This window comes from Sapajus apella, unplaced genomic scaffold, assembly GCF_009761245.1.
Source record: "Sapajus apella isolate SASKATOON/1434 unplaced genomic scaffold, GSC_monkey_1.0 scaffold197, whole genome shotgun sequence".
NCBI lineage: Eukaryota > Metazoa > Chordata > Mammalia > Primates > Cebidae > Sapajus > Sapajus apella.
Genome location: NW_022437137.1, coordinates 336,024 through 358,478, shown reverse-complemented (window position 1 = coordinate 358,478; position 22,455 = coordinate 336,024). Strand labels below are relative to the sequence as shown.

Sequence of the window (22,455 nt, the reverse complement as noted above, 5' to 3'; positions counted from 1 at the left end):
GTAAAAGAGGAAAATGTACAGATCAGAAAGCTTATTAACCTCTACATAAATCAAAGCTCTAATGATCTAAAGAGGGATGTGAAATGAGAAGAAAAGCAGAAAAGGGAAAGAGCTGGTTTAAGGCTAAGCTAGGCCTGTTATTTATGTATGCAAATGACACAACAATAATAAAAGACTTTAAACCTGCTGATCATCTCACAAGTAAATTAATGATCCACAGAACATCTGTGGGGTATAGGGAAGGGAAAAGAATATGTCCAGTAGGCTGACACTAGCAATGATCAGGAAACCCAAAGGCTTAGTTTTTGCACCCAGGGGCAAGCGCAGTGGCAGAGAAGCATGCTTGCATTCTTAAATATATAAATATTTATATATATATATCCACAAGGAAAAAGAAAATAAAAATTACATAAATTAAAAGGAAAAAAAAAACCAAACCAAACCAAAGAAACAGAAAAAAAAGGCTGGCTTGTCAGGGGATGGGGTCGAGAAGGCCCCAGTGTGTGTACTTACATAGAGGTCAGCACCGTAAAATCCGTCCTGGTAAACCACACTGCAGAAAATCCACACAAAAACAAAAACAAAAAAAACAAAAGAACAGAAACACATTCCGGTTATTGAGGACGGCAGCATGCACATGCGCTCTACACAGGCAGGTGATGTATGAATACATAACCCGGGCTTGGGGCCTCAGCAAGTTGGTGAGAAAAATGTGAAAGTGCACACAAATGTTACACAGCTCCAGGACATGCGAGGAGAGGGAAAGGTGTGCAAAACTGGAATGTGCAATCTGGATACTCAGTAATTAAAGTAAGATTAACACAGTAAAAAACACTCCTAAAAGAGCCTATTATACCTATCTAAAATCTGCTGGCTTGGGAACAACTTTTTGTATGTGGAGTATTTTTTTTTTTTTTAAAAGCTTGCCCTAGGAGGAAGTTTCCTTTTAAAGAGCTTACAAAAGTAGGGTAGGGATGAAGAGGGGTTTAACGGGAAAAAACTGAACCCAAAGAATTCTACTAGGGCAGGGCCTGTATGCAAAGTATGTTTTAAAATTATGTTTAAGTATTTTGTTTTCAGTATTGTAATAATATGTAAATGTTTTTCTGATATCCATACATCACCTGCTTTTTACCCTGCACATTAGACATGCGATAAGATTTGGCTGATCACACAAGCATGCAAAGTATTATTATTCAGCATTTTAAGAACCAATGCAACACCTCAGAAAAACAAGTCAATCAATTCTGACCAAAGTAAACAGAGAAATGTAATTAAAAAAAAAACACAACCAAAAATACCCACAATGCATTGCTTTCACAAGCAGAGATAATGAGCTAAAGGTTAAGGTGATTGGTCCAAGGTCCAAGAATTGAAAGGTGCAGTGGGGATCCCAGATAGTAACAATATAATCCAGAGTGGGAAGGAGTAACTGGAAGATTTTAAGGGTTCTTTTTTGACTATAAGAGTATTCATGGAATTCTGAAAAATACAGTTGATAACTGAAGTTCTGGGCTTGATCAAAATCATCCTGTCTTATTTAAAAGAATAAAACTGAGAGGGTAGCTGGTTAAGAATAGAAGGGTTTATTTTCCTGTTTAGATAATGAATTTCTAGCAAACAGACAATCCATGGCTTAAAAAAAAAAAACAAAAACCTAAGCAACACTATATTCTTAAACATAGATTTCCAAACTTTTGAGGTATTTTTGTGCACACAGACTTTCCCCAAAACATTATTTTGGGACCAAAAGACATGGAATAACGGTAGAGATCAAAGATAAAACTTTCTTCTTCATATTTGTTAAGATCAGGTTATTTTAATTTAGATAATCTGTTTATTGATTATTCAACTAAACAAGCTGGAAATTTTCACCACTACCTTCTCTGTTACAATAAATAAGCTGGCAAGTAAAGTCATCAAAATCGTATTTTTAACTTGAATATGAAATAACTTGTTTCTTATAGGTAACTAGAATGTTTCTTAATTCTATTTCCAATGACATTTGGTTACATTTACAGGATAGCATGGTCACATTTTGGAATGCCCCAAATATGCTATGCCCTTGTAACACACAACAGGCAAATCAGACTCATCTCTGATGTATATTTAGCTAAGTCTCTTCCATTTTCATAGTCTCCAGCTGCAGTTAAAGTCTGATATTAGAAAGTAATCTGCCTCCTAATTGCATTTTAGTGAAAAAAACACTTGTTCAAAATGAGAAGGCTGATAAAATAGAAAGCATTGAGACCAAGTGGTGATTAATTACACTTCAAAGATCTTAGTAAGGGGATATAGGCAAAGATTTACAAACATGCCTCCTATAAAGAAGTGCTGGCATTAAAAACACAAATAACATTTACCCTAAGTCAAATCACTTACTGGGAATATTCATCTAAATTCTAGAAGAATTCCAATATTCCCTGTATCAAATGCCACAAGGAGGCTAGAACATAATGATTAATGACGAAATTAGTTTACTAAGCTGAAAAGCAATTCTAGGCCATTCCCATGAAATACTGGACTTATTCCTTGCCATCTTCCATGTAAACAGGTGCTTTAGTTAATAAAAAGAAAACATGGGAAATTAGTGTTCAATGTAATGCACAGAAGTTGACATGATTAGACATAAAGATAAAATGTCTTTGAGTAAATATATATCTGACACAGACTTGATAGAGAATGGGTTCTCAAGTTTGGCCAATATACTGAAATGACTACATTGAACAGGACTTAATTTAACCACTTTATAAAGTAATTCAGCAATGTTCCAAAATAAAGAAGTCCCATGTTTCTGGTGAGTAGATTCTCTTTGCAAATATAACAATAAACTCTCTTGGATTACAATGGAAGACATTTCACAAACAATTTTCCTAGTGTGTAAAGCTTCCAAAAGTTCAGTTTAATGTTTCATTTGAATATTTCTTAATAAAATAATACTGCATATTCACTTCTTTAAAGAGATGTCAGAGGTTGAAGGTCAAAGGTCAAGCTGAGAGAAAAAAGGATTAAAATAAAAGTAAGTAATGGCATAAGATGGAGATGATGGAATGCATGTGATTTAAATGTCTACAGATTCCAAACAGAAGTTAATTTCTGAAGCAGTTCCCTTCCAGTGTCTTTTGGAGCCTGCCTAATTCAACATACTTTGTCTAATAAAAATGTTTTAACTCTGTGGAACAGAGAACTTCTAATGGTACATCCATTTGGTCTATTAATCAATGAATGAATGCTAAATTAGTACATCTCAAGGATAAGCCAATTTTGCTGTCAGAAAAGGACATACAAAGGAGGCTCCTTCCCTTTAATATTTTAACTAAGTAGCAGCCAATAAACTTCTCTGCTGCTACTTATTCCTCCACAAGAATACCAAAAAATAAAAAAAATAAAAAAATAAAAAAAAAATCTGTCATAGGCAGAGAAAAGATAAGGAGAAATGTCACATCTTTGATGAGGAAGTCCTTGGTACAACTGACTTCTGAAAGACCACTCTTCATAAAAATTTACATTTTTGGCTGACACTGAGAAACCACTAAAAACAAAACCTGCCATCTTCACTCCTTTTCCCCATTCAGTAACAAAGGATTTATTTGTTGCTATGGAATCATTCCACTGCATGAGACACCCTCCATAAAAAAATCAAATGGTGAAGGATGTTCAGCTACAGTCATCGTTTTACCATCATTCAGAAGCCAACTGCAGTTTAACTCTTCCTATTTCTCCCTCTCTCCCTTGATTCAATTGGACTTGGTTCATCTTAGAATTAACCTCTTTTAATCCGTTTCCTACAAAGAAAGCAAATCCATTGTGGGTAACTAGTTCTGCTGCTCACCACCCAGGCAATGAAACCAAAGGGGAGGACACATGTGACAGCCTCCGCCCCAACACGGGGTGGTGATAAGGGGGTGAACACAGCAGATGCAGGCTTGTACTACAATCTCGAGCTCCTCTTTTGGTTCTCTGCAGTAATGTTAATCCATATTCGTGCGCTGCTGAGTGAACTTCATGCCAACACACTGCTAGTAAACACAAGACGGTTCTGGCTACTGTCTTAAGCCATTAACATGAGGGCTTAAGGTGGCCAAATGAAGACTTATATAATGAATTGACATTGTGTTACATTCTGATGATGGTATATTTTGGTTCTTGTCATCTAATCTGTTAATTTGCAAATATTCACTAAATGTCTACAATGTAACACGGCAACATCCCAGAAGTTATGAGAGGGCCATGGTATTCTTTTTTGGTTCAACTGTTTATTTTAGAAACATACTGATTTTGGAATCTAACGCTTACCCTGGATAGGCGGGGATGGCTGTTGGAGGCACCGCTCGGACTGCACCATATACTGTCCGCCCTCTGCCCCTCAAATGGGCTCCTCTGAAAGCGGCTGCCGTGGTGGCTGCAGTAGGGTAAGGGAAGCCAGGAACTAAAGGGAGACCCAAAATATGACAGAAATTTCAACTTGCATTCCTATTGAATACAGGGTATACAGTCACAACTTTCTATGAACCAATTATAGAAAAGATGAAAACATATGAACCACATCTTTCTTGAAAAGGTGGCATGCATTCAATAAACCTCCTACCCTGGGTCTCTCAGTGGGCAAGAAATGGAAAGAGAGACCCAACATGCAAAAGCAAAAGATTCCATGCCTCATTCATCACAAATCTTGAGTGAGCGTTCTCTGTTCTCAATTTCCGCTTTAAAAGGCAAGTGAGAAACAGGTCAAGAAGCTCTGGGAATGACTGCCATAACAAGAGACTTTTAATTACTGTGGGCAGTCTAAATCAGATTGACATAAACTCTTCAACCGGTCAGTTATTATTAACCTTGCTTCCAAACGTTAGTATGTGCACATAATAACTATTATTCAAAAAGAACATTATTTTCTTATTTTTACATGGTAACAACCTCCAAGGCACACAATAGTCTTTAGGCATTTCATTTCATTAGTCAATTTCATTCTTTTATCTAAAACATTTTAATCCACAAATGTAAGGTGAGGGAAACCTCTCCTCCCTTGTCCTTTAAAAAGGCAGACAGTTTCTAAGGGCCTTATATCCAAAGAGGAAGACAATTTCTAAGAGCCTATTTTAAGTGTGCCGTCCTCTGGAAAGCATGTAGAGACACTGATTCCATGTTCACTGAATCCTTTTTAATTACACCTCTTGCTGGAGTAAAATGGCTCAGGTCAAAATGACTTTAGAGAGATCATGAGAGCTGAGAATAATCAATAATACTGGAGGTATTTCTAAGTGTTCCTCTGCTGGAGAACCTGTGGCTGACTTGCAGAGAAAATGTATAACATACTCTACACAGAATTGCTTCTGTTTTCTTTACCATCAAGTACAGACTAAAATATTCTTCATATGCCCTTACCCCCCTACCTATTGCAACTGTTTTTGCTTTGTAGCAATCTTAATATTTGGTCAGGAAAATTCTGGCACAGGTTAAGCAGGACAGGGCACTGGGATAGTATTTAATATTCCTCTCAAGAAATTTTCATTTCAGTTATGTATTGTACTAGGAAAAAAACAAACAAACAAACAAAAAAACCCAGCACATGACGGTTCATTCACAACAGTCAAAATCCATGCCAGACCAACATAGGCTACTTACTGATTAAAGGAATGTAAGTGTTGATACCCCCCCTTCCTGATAGGGGCACTGCTGCATCATTGCCTAGAGATACATCTGCTTGAAAGCTGGATGCTGATTGCATTTAAAAAAAATTTAAAAACGCAAAAAGATTAAAAAAGGAATAGCAAATTGAAAAACAACAGATGCTATTACAATCAAATAGCACAAATGGAAACATTAACTTAAATACTACCTGCATATAACTCTGGACCATATACAGCTCCAACTACTGGGCTTAATTTCCAACCTGAAACACACAAAAAGGAAAGTGAGCATTTAAGACTACTTGAGGAAAGGAATGATCAATGCACGGCAAGTTGGCTTCAGCCATGACTGGGGTTACTTTTGTCTATTACCAACTTCTCTTTAGATTTCCAGCTTGGGGTTTATATGAGAGAGTAACAATAGTACAACTAGCACACAGTGAAGAGATGATGAGGGGCTGGGTGTGGGGGCTTGGCAGGAGTCACGATGTTGGGAGGGAGGAAGATGGAGAGGGAATGAGAGGAGAAAAAACAAATATAAATAAATCCTAGAGTTTGGTACAGTGTTCTCACAGAATTACCCCAGATTACCTATTCTTCATTCAGAAAAAAGAAAGAAGACAGACTATATGTTATTCTGTACCACACTGTGATGCACTTTTCCTAACCATGTTGTTTAATAAAGTTTAATAAACTCTAGTTGTTTAATAAAGTTATCCTTGGGCTGAACTAAAATTTAACATAGATCTTTGACTCCATGTTCAATTATACAATGCTGGTATCCCAGGTAAACTGAAATTCACTTTCACTGGGATTTACCATTGGGATTCTATTGGGGTTCACCAACTAAAAAATGAAAGACAGGAAATAAAATTCGAGATACATTCCCAATTTTCATGCATGTTTTCTGAGGTTTTAATGTGTGATAATCACCTTTAAGTTAATCAGACTTTTTAGTTAAAAAACACCAGAATGCTGTAGAACATTAGCTTAAATATTTATAAATATTAAGAGTTTCCAAATAACATTGTGTTTAATGTCAACTTTATTTCTTCTTTCCCTTTTTTATATTTATAGGAATATGACAAGTTATTTTAAAAAAATAAATAATATTTTACTGCCTACTCAGAGTGAATAAAGGTAGAATTCCACATGTAAACTTTAATAACTATTAATTGAATTTTACATATAATAAGCAAAAATATTCTATATTATTTTTCTGACTCATTTGTTTTCTTTTATATTAAGTCCCTAGCATTGTGTCACACTACTAGTCTATAAATATGCAAATGAAAGGAAAAAAAGGCCAGAATTGGCCTTCTCTATTTCAGCTCACCACAACCTCTGCCTCCTGGGTTCAAGTGACTCTTGTGCCTCGGCCTCCCGAATAGCTGGGACTACAGGCACGTGCCACCATGCTGGCCAGGCTGGTCTCGAACTCCTGACCTCAGGTGATCTACCCACCTCGGCCTCCCAAAGTGCTGGGGATTACAGGCGTGAGCCACTGTGCCTAGCCAGAATTGGCCTTTTCATTAGAATTATTGACATTACCAGATTTAAATGACTATAAGCAAAGACATTATTTAAGTGAAAACTCATTCAGTCTGATTCAATCCAATTTCCTATTCATCATTTTATGTGCTCACAAAATACAATGTCTTTTCAATATTCTACCTAAAATTTCGGCAAAATCTAGGTTCAAATCCTACTTGAATTGTAAGAGCACAAATATTCTGCAATATCAAATTACACTACTACTGTGCAACATTCCTGCACAAATTAAGAGATTCCAACCAACCCAAATGAGAATGCTCACTGAGAATTCATTAGGAGGAACCCAGCACATTCTTCTCAGGACTTTTAACGCAGTAGCGGAAGGTTTCTTGACTACTAGGTCTGAATGCTAATTTAGAATAATATTTTTAAAAATAACTTTTCTTTCCTACCAATGGCACTATTTCCTGAGCATTTGCTTTAAATCCACATAATTGGGTGGCACTGTGGCTCAAGCCTGTAATCCCAGCACTTTGGGAGCCTGAGGCGGGCAGATCACTTGAGTTTAGGAGTTTGAGACCAGCCTGGCCAATGTGGCAAAACATTATCTCTACTAAAAATACAAAAATTAGCTGGATGTGGTGGCGCACGCCTATAATCCCAGCTGCTCAGGAGGCTGAGGCACGAGAATCACTTGAACCCAGGAAGTGGAGGTTGCAGTGAGCAGAGACTGTGCCACTGTACTCCAGCCTGGGTAAGACACTGCCTCAAAACAAAAGCAAAAACAAAAATTCATATAATAAATATATATTGATATGTTGTTAGTAATACTTTGAGCATATTTAGTTTTAGACAATTTACAATGTATTTTCACAGATGTCCTTTGACCTTCACAAACCCAAAGAGGAAGGTAAAATAGATATCACACCTGAAACCTTAGGTCAACACTATACTTTTCTGGGTCTTGTTTCCTAATAATAAGCTGGTAGGGTTGAGTTGCAATAATTTCTAAAAACAACAACAACAACAACAAACCAAACAAAAACCAAAGACAAAACAAAAAAAACCCGGGTGTCAAAAATCTGTGGTCTCAATTTATAAATATGAAAACAGAATTAGGTTAAAAAAAAAAATAACTGGTGTGCTGTCACAGAGTAAATAAAGAGTCAAACCTAGAAGTAGAATTTCTGTTTTCTGAATTCCAGTCAGAGGCTCTTTCTACCACAATATTTTCCCCAGGTGTACAGAAAATTTGACATTCTTTGCCTCTCCTTTCTATTTTCTTTACTTTGAGTTTCTATCAAAATTGTAGAGACTTATTTTTTAAGAGCAGTGAAAAGAAAATAAGAGGTAAAGTGGGAGGCAGTGGTAGCATATTTATAAAAGGAGTAGGAAAAATGCAAACTATGCTGATAAATTTGCATGATCTATGTGAAAAGCTGGGCTAAACGTATTTATTGAAGACTATGGGGTACAGTTAATACTAATGCTTTTCTCCTTGATTTAAGACATTATTGGCACGTATAGCCATACTCCAGCAGTAGGTGTAAACTTTAAAAAAAAAAAATAGCAGAAACTCCCCCCTTTTTTCTAGATATTAATAAATTTTTTTTTTTTTTTTTTTTTTTTTTAGACAGAGTTTCGCTCTCGTTACCCAGGCTGGAGTGCAATGGCGCGATCTCGGCTCACCGCAACCTCTGCCTCCTGGGTTCAGGCAATTCTCCTGCCTCAGCCTCGTGAGTGGCTGGAGTTACAGGCACGCGCCACCATGCCCAGCTAATTTTTTGTAGTTTTAGTAGAGAGGGGGTTTCACCATGTTGACCAGGATGGTCTCGATCTCTTGACCTCGTGATCCACCCGCCTCGGCCTCCCAAAGTGCTGGGATTACAGGCTTGAGCCACCGCGCCCGGCGATATTAATAAAATCTTATGCAGAACCCTAAATTGCTTAGACTGAAGTATAGCTGAGACCTTAGGATTCAATTCATTTGGTTTCCTTTTTCTCCCTCAAACTGGCTCTGCAGAGCACAGTCTGCAAAACCACCACTGGGCTACAGATTAAATTTATATTCCATTTTATTCAGAGACCACAAGTCTAGATTAAATTTGGCAATGATGTAACAAATTATTCATAGAAAATTCCTTCTCAATGAGAAACACTGTTATAAAGCTTACTTTATGATACATAATCATGAAATAGAAAATGATGCACACATAACCATACTCATGGCTGTTACCTCTAAGCCTAAGGAAAGCAATGGGTCCAGAATTATAAAGTGATTAACCCACTAACTTATTCCACTTATGCTCAGATGAATGAGAGTCCGTAGTAAAAGTGAGAGTCAGTGGGCATCCCGGGGAATTATGGACAAGTCTAACATTATAAAGAACTATTGCAACTGAAAAAGAAGGTGCTCCGGTGGGATCCAATTTGGGTTAATAGGCAACTAGATAGCATGTCTGCACTGTGTAAAAGATGAACTTTACTTAGAACATAACACCTTAATAACTAAAAAACTTAGTTCAATTATAATGACAATGTTATTTTGTAAACATAAAATACTCTCCTAGGTAAAGAGACTGCTTCAACACAAATTAAACTGTCTTAAGACTGAAATAAAGGGATTCTTAGAAGTTTACAAAAAGCTTCATATATTTACACAAGAATAAACACTATTTTGAAGATGATTTATAATTCCTTACCATTTGCATATGGCGTGACCATCTTCTTATTGGTCATTACACGTGCTGTAGCATTATTCACCTAAAAATAACAAGGAGAAAAAAGGGCAGGGAGGAAGTGGACCACATTAGGGAATATAAAGTTGCACATCCAGTAACACAGTACTTAGTTTAAAATGTAAATTTCTGAGAGCGTTGATTTAAATAATTAACACAGCAATATGAAATATTAATATATAGTATTTTAATTAAAGTGCTTATTAAATGAGGCTAACAAGAGTAAAATGAGTTTCTTGGTTTCCAAATATCAGTACTCCAAGAAAATACATTTGTAAGATCTTTGGACACCTTTTAAACAGAGAAATCTCTGTATTAAGGAAAATATGGAAAAAAGTAAACAACGATATTAGCAATTCACTTTGAAGTTTGTTAATTAAAACAGGCTTGCCACATGGGTCATTAAATAGATTGATGGAAAGGTGATAAAATAAATCTGATTTCACCTGTCCTAATGTTTAGCATTTTTAATATGTTTGTCCGAGATTTTTACTGTCTGAGGTTAGTAAACAAATATAGAAACCTAAGATTCCCATGTTGATAGCCTTCAGGACTATTCTGAATTTTCTGGACTACATGGTCTATCAATTTAAGAACAAAGCTTTTAAGAAAGCCTTTAAAGTAGGCACTTCAAATAATTGAGAAAATAAAGTGTTTGTTTTGTTTTATGGTACTCTCTACCCTCATTACAGAGCTGCATATTTGAAAGCATCTTCAGTGCCAGAGTAAGCAGGTGTTACAAAGATGGTGCTACTGAAGAAAAGATGAATGGAACTCTGATGCCAGCATACTGCAGTCCAGTGACAAAACCAGTCTCAAAGCTCTTGCAAGGAGGGTAAAGCCCCACCATAGAACTTGACTTATACTGTGTTGTCAGGTCATACAACATGCCAATTGAAAAAAGAATCATAAAATATAAATGTCTTATTTTTGCCTCTTCAAATTTACATTGTGTTCAATTTGTATGGTAATAAATTTGTGTTATGAAAAGACCAATTTTAAGTAGAATTAGAACTAAAAAAACCTCTTCTTATGTCTTTTAAGATCTGTACAGTGACGCTCCCCCTATATGAGGAGAGCTTGAAACTCCATTTACTCTAGTTTTACCCACCAAATAATATAAACATTTTCACATTTAAAAAGAAAGAATGGGATACAACAATGATGAGACTGAGAGCATGCAGTTAAAAAACACACACACACAAATAAAAGAAAGAAAAAACAATCAATTTTGGAAAGAAGGGAGAAAGTGAAAAGCAAGGTTCTCACAGACAAGGATTAGAATGGAGCAAGAGCTGAAACCAGCTGCTGGAGCAGAAAGCAACCAAGCACTTAAACGGAAAAATGGCCAGAACCAATCAGAAACCACCAGTCAGCGAAAAAGGGACCAAGAGCTGCGTGTAACTGAAGGGATGGGAAAGGAGAATAGGGAAAAGGACAAGAGCAAGGATTTGGAAAAAGAGAATAAGGTAGGGAAAAAGAAAAGAGAAAGTCAGGAAGGGTGTAACGGGCAAAGAAAGAACAATCAGAGCTACAAACAGGGGTTTGGGAAACAGGAAAAGTAGGGAAGGAAGTAGGGGCAGGAAGTGCATTAATAAAACCAGCCAAACTGGAGTTCAGTAACTCTGAGTAAGATGTGCAAGGGGAAAAAAATCACCATGAAGTCAGTAATCAAACAGCTCAGACTGCTACAAAACAATATGTACATCCAAAATCCAGGCGGCATTACTCAACAGCATTGAAAATAAAAGGGGGAAAGGAAAAGGAAGAGGAACAACAAGTCAAATCACATTTTGTAGTGTTAATGTGAGATGGCAGATGGACTTTTTCTTTCTTATTTAATTGTTTTGTAATTACATTTTTAAAAGCTTCTTCTCTAGTGCTTTTGTTTCACTTACCGCCAACGGGCACCATCGCCAGCATTGTGTATAGTTACCATGGAAAGAGTGAGTCAAGTGAAGGGCCCTAAATGCTAAACCATTGGAAAGGAGGGGAAAAAAAGCAAAATATGCAGACATCTTACTCAAAATGGTGGCTTTTACATTTAATACTTTTAAAAATTGGGAGAGGGGAAAGGAGCCAGTTAACCTTCGATGTGTTAACAAAAAGGGCTGGTGAATACCAGGTGGTAGACTTAGTCATAATCACAGTACATTCGCCAGCCAGCCATCAAACCCTCTGTTTAAGAATTTTATCCATAGAAATTTAGCTATCAAAATTCTTGGTATTAGATATATTTAAAAACTACATGAGTTTTGGATTTTTTCCTCCCTCCCCATAATCTCTAGAATCTTCTATTCCGTGCTTATCATGCGCACATAGAGGCAAACTGGCCTCCCGAGAGAGAGGATATTGGCTGGCCCCTTGATTCATTATAGAACACAGTGTTATAAATTGGATAGTTTTAACAATTTAAACATTAGTTTTGCTTAGGCCTGATCACAGGAATTCAGAGTCTTGCAAACTGAAGCAAAGGAAAAAAATCAAGAGAGCAGAAGGATGAATATTTTGGAGGAAAAACATAAATGAAAAGCACACACACACACAAAGTCAAAATTAAAACCCCCAAACAACCAATAAATGAGGAGGGAGGCAGATAGAAGTGTTACTTTTATACATTTTAGTGCAAGAAGGTGAAGAAGACAGAGATACAAACACACATACATGTGCACGCGCACACACAAGACAGGGTTCCAAATGTGAAATAAGTGAGGCAATATGAAAAAAGAGAAATAAAAATATAAACCAGAAATTGAATTATTAAAGACATGCACCTCGATTTTACGGCCCTCTACCACGGTGCCGTGTAATTTCTCCCTGGCCCTGTCTGCATCAGCACTATTCTCGAAAGTTACGAACCCGAATCCCTGCATGCAGCGGGAGAAGGGGGGAAAACATGCACATCGTTACATTGAAATACTGATCTCTTGGTAAATAGAGAAAAAATATCATAGTGTGAAACTGACATCAGCAATAACTCAGCAATAGTCTCCCAAAGTCACATTTTTGGTCCATGCATATTTGTAAAGGGAAATTAAATCCAGTAAAAGAATAAAGAACTGTAATAATAATAATTAACAGCAATGTAACAATAATAAAATAAAACATAAAGCATATGAGGCCAGACCAAAATTAAGGTACAGAGTTACTCGGGTCAAACTACTCGACTAAGAATCTGAAGATTTTTTAATGTCCTACCTTTCTCAATTCATGTTATTAATTTAATGCACATGCCCCTTTATGTAATATTAAAAAATACTTAATTAAATTGACTCTCTGACATCCCAAATCTCTTATTTCCCAGTAACTGCTACATGAAATCTGATATTCAGGTTCAACAGTGCATAATGAGATTTTTTTAAAGTAGGTCTAATCATTTTAGCCCCTTGTTGCTGTTGCGTATATCACTATTAATTTCTTTGGGAACAGGATAATTTAGGACATAGTCAGTGTATAATTCTGTACGTACTGGGTGTGGAAGAGGAGAGCATTTATGTTCTTCTAAGCAAATAAAAACATCACTAAACAGTGGTCAATTATAACTTTTCTTCAATGCCCATTTTAAATGACCAGATTTGCACTTAGTGTAAAAATATGTTCAACTGAATTTCAGAAAGCTGCTAACCCAAATTTGCCTAAATTATACATTTATTGATATTTGTGTCTGCTATTAAATGTAGTAGTAATTTTCTATATAGAGAGAAAAAAGAAACAATCAATGGGCAATGGGAATGAGATCTACATTAGTGACATCAGTTCATAGAAAAAGAATATTCGTAGAAAAAGAATATCAGAAAACAGCAATGCAGCCGGTACAGTGAGTCAGGATTAATTTACTTGTTCCTTGCAAGATACTACAAAAATGGAGTGGAACTTCAATTCATTAAATAGACAAATCAGGAGACCGGGAGTTGACTAACTTCACTCCTTTGTTCATGTACTACCAATTTTAACACAAGTGGCATTTACTATACTCTTATATATGACTTTCATAAAACATCATATTAACTTCATTCTAGGTGCTTTGTTCTTATAGTTCTACTTTGCGGCTATAATTTTACAAATAATTTCCATGCTATTTATATCTGCAAAGTAGTAGTAGGATTTTCTGCAAAGTCTTCATTTGTCAATAACTTCATTATCCTGCTAGCATTTTTTGAATATTCCACTGTAGGATAACCCAGAACCCTTTAATTTTAACTGAAATTGCCTAGCTGCTTAATAACATGAGCACACTCCTTTCTATATATAACATGTTCTTAACTGACATGGTAAACAATGTGCATTGCTCAATAAGATTTTATAAAAGCAACTCTATTGCTCTGAAGGATCTGATAGCTCAGCATTCTAACCGATTATGTGGGTGGGTGGCGTTTTGGAGAATTCCAATGGGTGATCTCTACCCACAATTTGGACATCACAAATACTCTTGAAAGCGCAATGCTAAGCTGATAGAAAATTTAAAACATATGTTGCTTGGGATGAAATACTACTGGTAATTTCAGTTAATACTTGCCTACAGAATGTGTAATTTGTTGAAAATATCAACAGAAACATATTTTCATAAATGAAATTTTGGTATCAACATTTATAGCCACTCTGATACCACAAGGTATAGAAGGGCACATTAATAACTAGTTATACCATTTGTCATCTACACTAGCACCTGCTGAAGATAAGCTGCCAGTCCTCTAATCCTGGTGAGTCCCCCAGTAGGAAAGTCAAACTTTTAAAGAAAGGTCACAGAGAGTGATGAGTTTTAATATCATACTTTAAAAGCATTTTTAGCTGTATTCCAACTGATCCTCACAGTCATACATTTTATGACTTAGGTTAAATTAATACATTGTAAATTAATAGTTGGATTACTATTAAGTTCTATGAAAACCAAGACCTAGGTGTTTGATAGTAGCATTATGACTATCTGTATCCACACACCCACATACAAATATACATACTTGTCTTCTTAAATACAACCATGAAGTAAAAAGAATAGATATGTTGGCTTCATTTTGAAGGTAAAGAAACTAAGCCAAACTGAGATTAAGTACCCAAGGATATACAGACAATGGTGAGAAAAGTCTAAGCCTTTTCAAATCTCAGTTCAGTATTCTATTTACTAAACTGTACTAGTCTGAAAATCCTTCATTTTTTTTCCCCAAATCTAACTGCTAACTATCTTCTATAACTTTCTTTTCTCGAACGTGTTGAAAGAAAATTAGTGACACAATAACTGCATCCAAAAGAATGAAGGTGGTATCATGAGCATTGAAATTTTAGAGTCAGCAAATGACAACGTTTAACATTAATGTCTGCTTGTACAGGATTTTCTCAATAATGACTTTAACATTCTGGAACAAAATTTCACTTTCTTTTTTTTTTAAATATTTTATTGCATTTTAGGTTTTGGGGTACATGTGAAGAACATGCAGGATTGTTGCATAGGAACATACATGGTAGTGTGGTTTGCTGCCTTCCTCCCCATCACCTATATCTGGCATTTCTCCCCATGTTATCCCTCGCAAATGTTTTAAAAGTGTTTTATAAAGAAAGGTGCTTATATGCCAAAGGAAATGATAATAAAGATACCAAAAATATAAAAACAAAGCAATCTTTATAAGCATCTTTTCCCTGGGGTGATAGGAGGAAGAAGGCCTTGTTGATGCTTTGGGACTCTTTAATATGAAACACAAAGGTAAGAGGATGTCTTTCTTTGCTTTGAAGATAAACAGACCTTGCAATAGGCGGAATAATGGCTTCCCAAAGTTGTCCACGTCCTAATCCCCAGAGCCAGTGAATATGCTACCTTACATGGCAAAAGGGATTTTGCAGATGTGATTAAGTTAATGATCTTGAGATACAGAGATTATCCTGGATTATCCAGTTGGGGCCAATGTAATACAGTGGCCCAACATGGCCACTGTACTATGCTTATAAGTGAAAAACAGACAAAGGAGAGACAGAATCAGAGTAAAGCTGCCTGACAAAGACTTGACTGGCCACTGCTAGCTCTGAAGACACAAGGGAGCTATAGTCCAAGAAATGTGGGCAGCCTCTAGAAGTTAGAAAAGGTAAGAAAACAGATGATCCCTTAGAGCCTCCTGAAGGAACATAACACCTTGATTTTAGCCTTCTGAGACTCATTTTGGACTTCTGACCTCCAGAACTGGAATATAATAAATGTGTGGCTTTCAGCCACCCAATTTGTGGTAATTTGTTCAGAAGTCATAGGGGGAATTAATACATACTTCAGAATTAAAGTCCATGATTAGGAAGGTGAGAGGTATGACTAACATTTTTTTTTTTTTAAGTACTGTTCTTAAATAATTTTCTCTCACGTTTAAACTTTAAACAGGTGATTTTCCATCACCCCAAACTTCGTACTTCCTTATCACATTCACAATTTAGTTAGAATAACATAAACTCAAATCTCTTTTTTTTTTTTCTCCTGAGACAGAGTCTCACTCTGTGGCCCAGGCTGGAGTGCAATGGCACGATCTCGGTTCACTGCAACCTCCACCTACTGAGTTCAAGTGATTCCCCTGCCCCAGCCTCGCCAGTAGCTGGGACTATAGGTACATGCCATCACACCCCACTAATTTTTGTATTTTTAGTAGAGATAAGGTTTCACCATGTTGGCCAGGCTGGTCTTGAACTCCTGACCTCAGGTGATCTGCCCACCTCAGCCTCCCAAAGTGCTGGGATACAGGGGTGAGCCACCATGCCCTGCCAACATGAACTCAAATCTTAAAACATTTTTAGAATACACTATTTCTTCAATAAAATTTAGCATTTTAGAAAGGGTACCAGAAACTGCTAAAGATGTTCACAGATTATCCAGGTTTAAAAGTTATCAGCAGAAAAGTTTGTTTACATGAACTCATATTTTGTCACTTCACTCTTAGAACTCTAATTGACATTAAGTTGGTCATTCTGATCTCTTACTTTGGAAAAACAAGTTAGTAAAATTATGTATAAATCTAAAATATTTTCTTTAGAACATCTTCCAAATGATCATACAACCTATCAAACACTGAACCTGTCTACGCAGGTATAATATACGTAACAAACAGACTATATAATCTATAATAGATTTAATCTCAAATTCTGAACAAAGGAAGTATTTCAGCTATGTAAACAGATGGAGAATTTTTGTTATCTATATTCCTATTAATAAAACCAGGTTTTAAAAAAGTAAACTTTAATTTTTAATTAAAAAATGATTTTGACATGTTTGTCTACACCAGCACTATAGACAGAAATATAAGCCACATATATAGTTTAAAATTTTCTAATAACCACATTTAAAAAGTAGAAACAGGTGAAATTAATTTTGACAATGTATTTAATTCAATATGTACACATATTAACATTTCAATATGGTATCACTACTAAAACATTATTAGTGAGATGCTTAATATTCTTTTTTTGTGCTAATTCTGAAGTCTGGTGTCCATTTTTACCCTTACAGGCACACCTCAGTTTAAACTCTCCACATTTCAAGTGCTAAATGTGACCACTGTACTGGGCAATGCAGATCTCTATACTTTATACTCCTCCAAGTTCTCAGTCCTCAAAGTCCTTCTATATTAAACTTTTAAACACACCAGTGTTACATTAATGATTTGCCAGGTATCTTAGCTGACTTCTGGATTTGAAAAATGGTATATTTATGAGGTGTAGTACGGTTTTAGTTAAAACTTCTACAAAATGTGACAGCAATTTCATAGCCTACCTTGACATCCATTTATCATTGAGGATATATAGGAGCCAAGTAACTGTCACCTTTTTAGTCTGGCCTCAGACTGCAGTAAATAACAAGCAATAGAATGAACATTGTAAAAATATTATTAAAATTTGTATAATTTTTAAATTTTTCGATCTCAGAAGAATGAGAAAGAAAATTTACCATGTAACTTTTAAGGGAGAAATCAAAAGCAGACGGATCTCCTGGGTATGGCCAGAACACAGAAATTAAAAAATAAATAAAAAATAAAAATAAAAATAAAGCCCATCAAATGGTAACCAAAGAAAAAAAAAATAAGCCCCTCAGAAACACATGCACTGTTAATTCAGTTTTAAATATGATTAAAAAAACCATTTCACTTCCACATTACCTACCAAGTTTTACTGAAAGTCACAAAGGCCTACTTAGTGTGACTTCCAAAAAAGTAATTTCATAATGTTTTAAAAGAAATAAATAATTTCCCTTTGCATGAAATTAAAGACCATGGTAATAGGCAAAACATTACAGCAAATTACTTGTGTCTAAGGAATGGAAATAGAAGTTTTAACTCCTCAGGCTGGGCGCGGTGGCTCAAGCCTGTAATCCCAGCACTTTGGGAGGCCGAGGCGGGTGGATCACGAGGTCAAGAGATCGAGACCATCCTGGTCAACACGCTGAAACCCCGTCTCTACTAAAAATACAAAAAATTAGCTGGGCATGGTGGCGCGTGCCTGTAATCCCAGCGACTCAGGAGGCTGAGGCAGGAGAATTGCCTGAACCCAGGAGGCGGAGGTTGCGGTGAGCCGAGATCGCGCCATTGCACTCCAGCCTGGGTAACAAGAGCGAAACTCCGTCCCAAAAAAAAAAAAAAAAAAAGAAGTTTTAACTCCTCTAACTACAGCCTAAACTTAAGCCTAACCTAAACCTAGATCTCTATTATTCCAGAAATCCACCAGAGAATTAATGAGAACATGGTAAGTAGATATTTGCTAGAGTAACTAGAATGTTCCTAAAGATAAATTTTTAAGGCGATGGCTATTCCAATTACTGTAATTATATGAATGTATTAGATTATCACATATACCTGAAAATATGTACATCTAATATCTATCAATTTAAAAAAAAGAAAAAAAATTGCCAGAAATCTCAATACTTATTGCTGGGCTGTATAATGTTTGTAGTCTTTTAGTGGACTTAATAATTAGCACTATCTGAAGAGGTGAACAGCTTCAACATATTCAACATTTCAATATATACCCCTTCAAGAGACGATATACCAAAGTATTCTGGCAAAAATTTATAGAAAATGTAAATGTTACAATCTGTGTATTTATTTGATAAGCTTGATAATTATCACCAAAAATTACTATGTGGCTAAATGATGGTGAATACGATGGTAGAAAGTCTGATCCACAAAGGAATATTTTGAAAACAACAAGTTCTTAATCACTGAAAATTTCTAGCAGAGAATGCAAGGTCAAGAATACAGGGGGTTGAACTAGGCGACCATTTTAGGTTATGTTTTAAGATTCTATATGAGAAAATAGACTAGAAGTATACATGAGAATCAGTAGTGAACATTTCTCTTTAATAAACTATGTATTTTTTTCTTTATACTTTTCATTAAGCATCATATTTTCCTTTTGAAAGAGTGCTTTTTAAGCTGATACCCAAAGGATATATAAGGAGAATAAACAAGTTTATCATTCAAACTGGTACACTCTGAAGGAGAAAGGGGTCATTTATTAATAATTATGCTAAGATAATAGGTATAAATTGGAGCTATCCTAGATAAGCCAGGATATAAGGTCACTCTATGCATTATTATTTACATTAATAATCTGTCATTACCAGTGAAATCTGGAGAATTAATAAAGCTATATTAACTCATATAATAATTTTCTAGATTCTATTTGAATAAATTAATTTTTTGGCAGGAGTACCATTTTCCATCATATATCTTAACAGTACATTTTCAAAAGGCTAGTCTATCTCTGTTTCAGTTAATCAAAGAAACTTAGATACAGGTGATTCTATGTTTTTACAAAAGATTAGGAAGTAAAAAGACTAAAATTCACATGAAATAATTAAAATATATATGTATGCATGCGTGTACATGAATATGATGTATAATCATTCTATAATCTAGGTAAGACAAATCTAGAATATGAAGGTAAAAGAAGAAAAAAGGAAAAAATAAGGTCAACAACAAAGAAAAAACTACTATACAGTAATTCCGCTCTAAAGGCAAGCTGGAAAAAGAAGAATACTGGCAAATAAGGAGGGCGTGAGCATGGCAGTGGAACACTGTTTACTTATGTTTTCAAATGGGTGTATTCTATAACCCTGGGTGACAGCCTTATTATACAAAATAAGATATGGTAAAGAGTTGCTTTTTGTTTTGGAACAATTTGATTAAACACTGTTTTACATGTAATTATTGCTATCTTATAGTTATTTTGTGATGAGTTTTTCTAAAAAAATTCAATAAAGCTAATTTCTGCACAGAAAAGCACTCTGTTTAAAGTTAGAGCCACTCTTAAACAATAAAACTATATAAAGCCTCCTTTTCTCTGGTTCTTTTCAAAATATGCTGTAATTTTACAGTCAATCCCAAACGTATAAAAGGAATAAGAAACTAAACTTAATTCATAAAATGAAAAGTGCTCACTAATTTATCTTAGGTAGATCCCAGAGGAGGCATCTATGTGTTTGATTCCAAAATAAATCTCTATTAGGAGCCTCAGAACAATTCCAAGGGCACCCATTCCAGGAAAGAACTTTAGGAAGCAGTTAAGAAAGCTTGGAAGGATGAAAACAAGGTTTTGTATCAGTCCTTGAGGACAGATTCAGGGCAATTCTTAATTCTGTGCTTTGTTTTTAAAACATTTACCAATTAGTACATAGTCTGTGTACCCTTTAGCAGCCCAAAGAAAAATGGGGCAGTGAGGACACTGCATCAAGCTGACAGAAGCCGCCTATGCTTTTAGATTTCCCAAAGAGAAAGCTCATGTCATTACTTGTAAATGAAAATTACATGACAGAAGTAATTGGATCAGATAAATTTTAAAAAATGTGGAGCCAGGATGCAGTGGCTCACACCTGTAATCCCAGCACTTTGGGAGGCCAAAGCAAGCAGATCTTTTGAGACCTGCCTGGCCAACATGGCGAAACCCTGTCTGTACTAAAAATATAAAAAACTAGCCAGGCATGGTGGTGTGTGCCTGTAATCCCAGCTACTCGGGAGGCTGAGGCACAAGAATCGCTTGAACCCAGGAGATGGAGGTTGCAGTGAGCCAAGATGCACCACTGCACTCTAGCCGGGGCAGTACAGCGAGACCCTGCCCAAAAAAAAAAAAAAAAAAAAAAAAAAGGTAGCACCCAAATCCTTAAAGCCAATGAAAGAAGCCTTAAGAAAGATCAATTTCCTTTGCTTCACAATAATTCAAACAAATTATTTTCTTGGTAAGGAGCAAGTCCTTAATCCCTGATGAAACTACATTGGCCTTTTAGTTGTTAGACTCTAGTTAAGAATATTTTAAGTGCATACATTTACAACTTAAAATATTAAAAACTACTACTTTAGGTAGTAGTTTCCAGAGTAGTCAATAATCTCTACATATTTATTTTACACTCATGTGCTTCTTATCTCTAAACCACTGTCATTTTCCCACCTTGTAGCAAAAAGGATCACACAAAATAAACACAAACAATGCAACAAAGGAACAGAATATACACTGTGAGAAAAATTACAAGCATAGTTTTACTGGTTGCAGTCTGAATAGACTTCACTTTAAAAAATACTTACCTAGTGCTGGAGAAAGTTCTGTATAGGCATATTAATCGTTTTTGTTTTAACTGAAAACTGGAAGCTTAGAGTATAATTACCTCTTTAATAATTAACAAATAATTGTTATAGTCAGAATTAAACACTTTTAGTATTGATATATTCTACAAAGGGAATAATAAGTAGCATTAAAACAGCACATACATTTTTATGTGTACAGATGGGGGCAGGAGGTATATACCACTCTGTTATCAATTCCCAAAGTATGGTGAATTTGGAGTATGAAATTGGAGAGGTAAATATTGGCTCATTTATTGGCTTTATTTAGCTTTCCCTCAAATTACATGTTTAAGAGATTTAACCATAGCCAAAAGCTATTTTCAAAATTCAGTAGAGATGACCAAATGAAAATTAACTAAAAAATTGCCCTCACCTAACAAATGAAAGTAGCAACAGCAAGGTAAATATTTATAGGCTTGGCTATAGCTAATGGTTTCGGGAGAATGTAGTGCATGTAATGAGCAGTGAGAAAACTCTCAAGTAAAACGTCCAAAAATTCAATTCATCAAATTTTTCATTTTTTTCACAACACTACTGTAAGACTTTGCCATTCCCTTGTTCCTAAAAACATTGCTATTTCTTTTAATGCATGGAAATTCTAATTCATATAGATTGGGAATTTAAAATAAATAGGGGAAATAATTTTTTGTTTGTTTTGAAACAGTCCTGCTCTGTCACCCAGGCTGGAGTGTAGTAACACGATCTCGGTTTACTGTAACCTCTGCCTCCTGGGTTCAAGTGATTCTCCTGCCTCGGCCTCCCAAGTAGCTGGGATTACAAGCATATGCCACCATGCCAGGCTAACTTCTGTATTCTTAGTGGAGATGGGGTTTCACCATGTTGGCCAGGCTGGTCTCGAACTCCTGACCTCAGGTGATCCCCCGACCTTGGCCTCCCAAAGTGCTGGGATTACAGGCGTTAGCCACAGTACCCAGCCTAATAGGGGAAATAAATTTTAATTAAAAATTTCAGTTCTTAGATAGAACGTATTTAATACACGCATAAAAGTACACACTTGCTACT

At 35.7% G+C, this 22,455-nt stretch overlaps 1 protein-coding gene and 1 long non-coding RNA gene across 36 annotated transcripts in view; both read right to left on the bottom strand.

Moving 5' to 3' along the window:
- RBFOX2 (RNA binding fox-1 homolog 2) overlaps positions 1–22,455 on the bottom strand; it is a 290,327-nt gene that overhangs the window by 16,887 nt on the left and 250,985 nt on the right. For 17 of the 35 annotated variants that reach the window (XM_032269671.1, XM_032269667.1, XM_032269675.1 and 14 more), the window contains 6 exons: positions 12,634–12,726; positions 9,824–9,884; positions 5,837–5,890; positions 5,623–5,715; positions 4,297–4,441; positions 514–553 (listed from right to left, as the gene is read on the bottom strand). In XM_032269671.1, coding sequence (XP_032125562.1) covers positions 514–553; positions 4,297–4,441; positions 5,623–5,715; positions 5,837–5,890; positions 9,824–9,884; positions 12,634–12,726 — 486 coding nt within the window. Of the gene's footprint in view, positions 1–513; positions 554–3,679; positions 3,786–4,296; positions 4,442–5,622; positions 5,716–5,836; positions 5,891–9,823; positions 9,885–12,633; positions 12,727–22,455 lie in introns of those variants that run through there. The other 18 variants (XM_032269672.1, XM_032269669.1, XM_032269680.1 and 15 more) reach the window with 7 other exon arrangements.
- LOC116543808 lies at positions 17,187–20,710 on the bottom strand. The gene is made up of 2 exons (XR_004265713.1): positions 18,473–20,710; positions 17,187–18,156 (listed from the first exon to the last, which is right to left on the bottom strand). It is a non-coding gene; the product is annotated as an uncharacterized LOC116543808 (long non-coding RNA).